Below are 4313 nucleotides of genomic sequence, written 5' to 3'. Positions count from 1 at the left end.
CATCTTTTTTGCAGATTCTTTCAGCATTGGTCGAAAATGCCCCACTGGCTGGGAGAAATTTGGAACAAAATGTTTTAAATTTTTCAGTGACTTGAAACCATGGGCTGAGGCAGAAGTAAGTTTGTGTTCTCTATAGATGCTACATGATTAGGAGCAAACCCCAAATTGTGTAATTAATCATACCGTACTTAAACGTGCATTTTACACTATTGTAAAGCTAAAAAATATAGACAGGTTCAAGTTCTAAAGGAAAAAAAAGACAGTGTGTTCATGTTCATTTCATAATTGAGTTCTACAAAAATTGTTTAGTTTTTACATGGTCAAGGGTGTTTTGTTTTGTAAAGTTGTCAAGTGTTTAATGATCAAACAAAATCCTGTCTGTTTGTTATGCCATGCATTTTTCAAAGATTATGAAAAACTTTTTATGCTCCACTTTACTTTCAAGAATCTTAGCCTTTTTTTTTATCAGACTTCATTACGAATGAATTGCATTGCACCTAAATAACTCTTTATCCTGACAGAAACAATGTGTTGACCTCGGAGGAAACCTTGCATCTATCCACAATCAACTCACTCACAATTTCCTAAAGACCTTTCTGAAAAAATATGTTAATGGAATCCCCCGAACCTGGATTGGTGCTCATGATGCAACTAAGGTAACTCATTTTTCATTTCCATTAAATATCAATCCAACCAGTGGCAGATTAATGTAAAACAAAGTATAATTGAAAATGAACAGTAAATGTTGTTGAAAGTAAAAATTGTTTTCTTTTGTCAGATATGTTGCTTGTGCTCTTTCACATTTTGTAAAAGCTGGTTTGCACTGCCCCAACAAACACCAGTTGAAGTTTCACACTCAAATTGAAGTTTAATGTTTATTTAAACATACCAGAGTTCCCATTTAAGATAAAAAGGAAAATAAAATGAGAAGCATCAACAGGTGGAAACAGCAACAAGTTTGGTAATACTAATGTAATGTTTTTAGGTTTATGTCTGGTTTTGGAGTGATGGATCAAAGTTTGAGTACAGTGACTGGCATACTGGTGAGCCAAATGGAGAAGGAAATGAAAATTGCGTGGAGATGGGCTATGGAGGTAATATATACATGTTTTCCATATATTTAAAGCTATTTAACAACATTTTTATTTAGTATAAAACATGTAAAGGTTTCAAACCTTGCACATTTTATTACACATTTATATTTATGGCTTCCATATTTGACAGTTCATTTCCTGAATAACGTAACTGAATTTCCACAGATGAGCAACTCTGGAATGATGCACACTGCGATACTTTTCTCAGTTTCATCTGTTCCTCTTGCCGATCTTAACTAAAGACTAGGATTAAAACTAACGATTTTCAATATCTCATGTCTGTCCATCACATATTTCTAAAGTCTCCAAATTTCTGACTATAGCAGACATGCTTTGATTTTGAATTTTAATGTCAATCTTTGCAAAAATAAAATAAAATGAAATAGACTTTAAACTGCAAATGTACATCTGTTTTTATTTGTTACTCTCTTTTTGAGTTTTAAAGAAATCCTGTGGTGAAAATCATGTTTTTAATCCTGCTGGGGAAAACAAATCTAAAACCAACCTAAGATGGTTGGCTGGTCTTAGTTGGTTCCAACGTGAAGTATGGGAGTGTTGTTTGTTTTTTTTGCTGTCCAGCTAAAGAAGTGGTCAAAATCCCACTAAAACCAGCCTGCAAACACCAGCTAAAACCAGTCAGCCAGTTTTTTTTTCTCAGCAGTGACATGTGTATCTGGTGTTTTTCATATGCTTTGTAGAGTTATATTTAAGCGAGCAATAATTTACACTGTTAATTGTAAAAAAAAAAAACTATTAAAGGTGCAGTAGGAGATTTTGGAAAATGCTAACTTTAGCCTGATAGCATTGAAAGCGATCGTCCCACCCTCCCTGCAACCCGCCATCTAAAGCCACGCCCCCTGAACGCATATATGCTCACAGACCAGAATACCAGAGACAACATTATTACAATAGGCTACATCAGCCTTTCTCAATTCCACCCCATGTTCAGAAGTGAAGTAAACTTCAACAGATTTCCCCGGCTCAGGGAGTAGGGAGCAATGAACACTGTTCAGGGATCATATCGATCGGATAGGAGGGAGGGAAGGAAGAAAGGAAGGAAGATCGGGTTGTTGACGTTTGTCTGCCATTCTCACTCTGTCTGCACAGCGTGCGTGAACGCGCTGATGACATATCCTGTCTGTGCGAACTGGGTGCCCAGAGGTATGCTAATACATAAGTTGACAGGCAGGTAGGAAAGCCATTTAAAACGCTCGAACAGAGCGTTTTGATTGGACGAACATTTCTTGGTCCTACGCCTTCCACAGAATATATAAATACAGATAAATACATTTAGACCACTTAACTTAATGATTGCTATCAGGATGTGAAGAGATTTTCAACCAAAACCTTTTCTGAAGACAATTACCTATTGCACCTATTGTATGTAATTTTGATTATATGTGTTTTAAGGGATAAAGTGACAGCAGGGGGACTTTAATGAACAACACAAACCTTGATGGTGTAGTTACGGCATCTACCAGGAGAGGGTACTGCTTTAAAACCTGCCATTTCCTGTCTAAATTAACCAGCCGAACCTTGAATGACTCCTTGATATTGACTTTAATATCTTATCTCAGGGTTCTCAGAGCTACTTTTTAAAAATTAATGTGGCTGAGAGCTACCCATGGTATACAATACATATATTTCTTAAATAACGTATCGATCCAAACTGTTATAGCCTACACGGTAGTCTTAAAATGTGCTGGACATGTTAAAAAATTATACACACTGAAATCATTTTACCAAGTTTTATGCCGAAAACCAACAAATAAAATTAGCACCACTATATGCACTTTTTGTTTGCATAAACACTGAAATAAAAACATTAAAAACAATGGCCAGATTTGAAATAACAAAAAATATTCATAACATGTTATTTACTGACATGTAGCCTACTATATGTTCAAATAAAGTTTTTTAATAACACAAAAAAAAGATTTATAAAATGATAAACCTCACATTTCAGACATTTCAGCCTTTAATCAGCCTTTTTTCAGCCTTTCAGCTTTTTTATGAAAAGGATGTTAAATTATATTTTATTTGTTCCTTAAACAGTTCTACATAAGATAATATGTATTCTAAAACTCTCAACACTTCGGATAACATGGTAGACTATTTTCCATCCACCGGTTAATATTTGCAACAAAAGTTTGGGCTGGTATTTGTATAGGTTTGAACAAAAAAGGCATACAGGCTGAATGCTTGCTTGCCTGCTTGAAACTCTTACTAACTTTGCTTAACGCTGAGCAGTAATATCAATCAAACATGGGTCAAATGATCATTAAAATACGAAAGGGATAATTAAAATAACGTCATGGTCGATATGTGGTTATATTAGCTCTATTAGCTCACTCTGATTGGATGAAAAGTAGGCCTATATCTTGACCAGCTACCTCCAATCAGCGCACAAGCAACGAGTTGAAGACCCCTGTCTTAGATAAACAAATCATTACGATTGTGAAGGATGGTTTACTTGTTTAGAAGTAAATCAGAATTTGTCACTATACTGCAGTGCTTACTAAGCTCAGTGTCTTAATGTTCATGCTGTGAATAATCAAACAGAATCAAATGTAAGGTTTTAACATTATGCACTAATGCACTGTTATGCACATTATGTGTGTGTTTTTGTGATCTCCGAGGCTTTTGTTTAGTTTTATTCACTTGGGTGTGTGTTTTTGTGTAAGTGTGTATATCTGCATTGTGCATTGTCCAGCAGTTGTAATGACACTGAGATGTGTTCAGTGAGAGTACCAGGCTGTCCCACTCATATTTTCCAACTTGGGCAGCATTCAAAAGTCCCTCAATGCTCTCTTTGGTTTGACTGGAAAAATCGAATGTATTCATCCAAGACATTGTCAACAATATGCAACTGCCAAAACATATCTAATTATATCTACATTAATTAAATGTAATTAAATTAACACATTAACTAAATTAAATCGACTTATCAGTCATGCAAACAGGCATTACATATGGTATATAGAATACATAACATATAATAGAATAATATGTTAATTTCCCCCCAAAATTTTTTATATAGAAATAAATTGTATAATAATTTATAGGTGAATATTGTCTAGTACCATCAAATCCCCTGAAGATGCAAAATGTTAAAGAATACATTTAAAGGTGGGGTAAGCGATTTCTCAAAAACGCTTTTAGAAAACTGATTCAGGCCAACTAGCAAAACAAACTTGTAGCCAATCAGTAGTAAGGGGC

At 34.8% G+C, this 4313-nt stretch overlaps 1 protein-coding gene across 1 annotated transcript in view; it reads left to right on the top strand.

Annotated features, from left to right (window-relative positions):
• The window catches only part of LOC107565136 (ladderlectin-like), a 1975-nt gene extending 645 nt beyond the window's left edge, over positions 1–1330 (top strand). The window contains exons 2-5 of the mRNA XM_016250352.1: positions 15–115; positions 522–656; positions 986–1094; positions 1260–1330. Coding sequence (XP_016105838.1) covers positions 15–115; positions 522–656; positions 986–1094; positions 1260–1330 — 416 coding nt within the window. The remainder of the gene's footprint in view (positions 1–14; positions 116–521; positions 657–985; positions 1095–1259) is intronic.
• The last annotated feature ends 2983 nt before the right edge of the window (positions 1331–4313 follow it).

The sequence above is a fragment of the Sinocyclocheilus grahami genome, unplaced genomic scaffold (assembly GCF_001515645.1).
Source record: "Sinocyclocheilus grahami isolate Dianchi unplaced genomic scaffold, SAMN03320097.WGS_v1.1 scaffold25.1, whole genome shotgun sequence".
Classification (NCBI taxonomy): Eukaryota; Metazoa; Chordata; class Actinopteri; order Cypriniformes; family Cyprinidae; genus Sinocyclocheilus; species Sinocyclocheilus grahami.
Note: the sequence above shows the minus strand (reverse complement) of the source record. Positions and strands in the feature narration are given on the sequence as shown.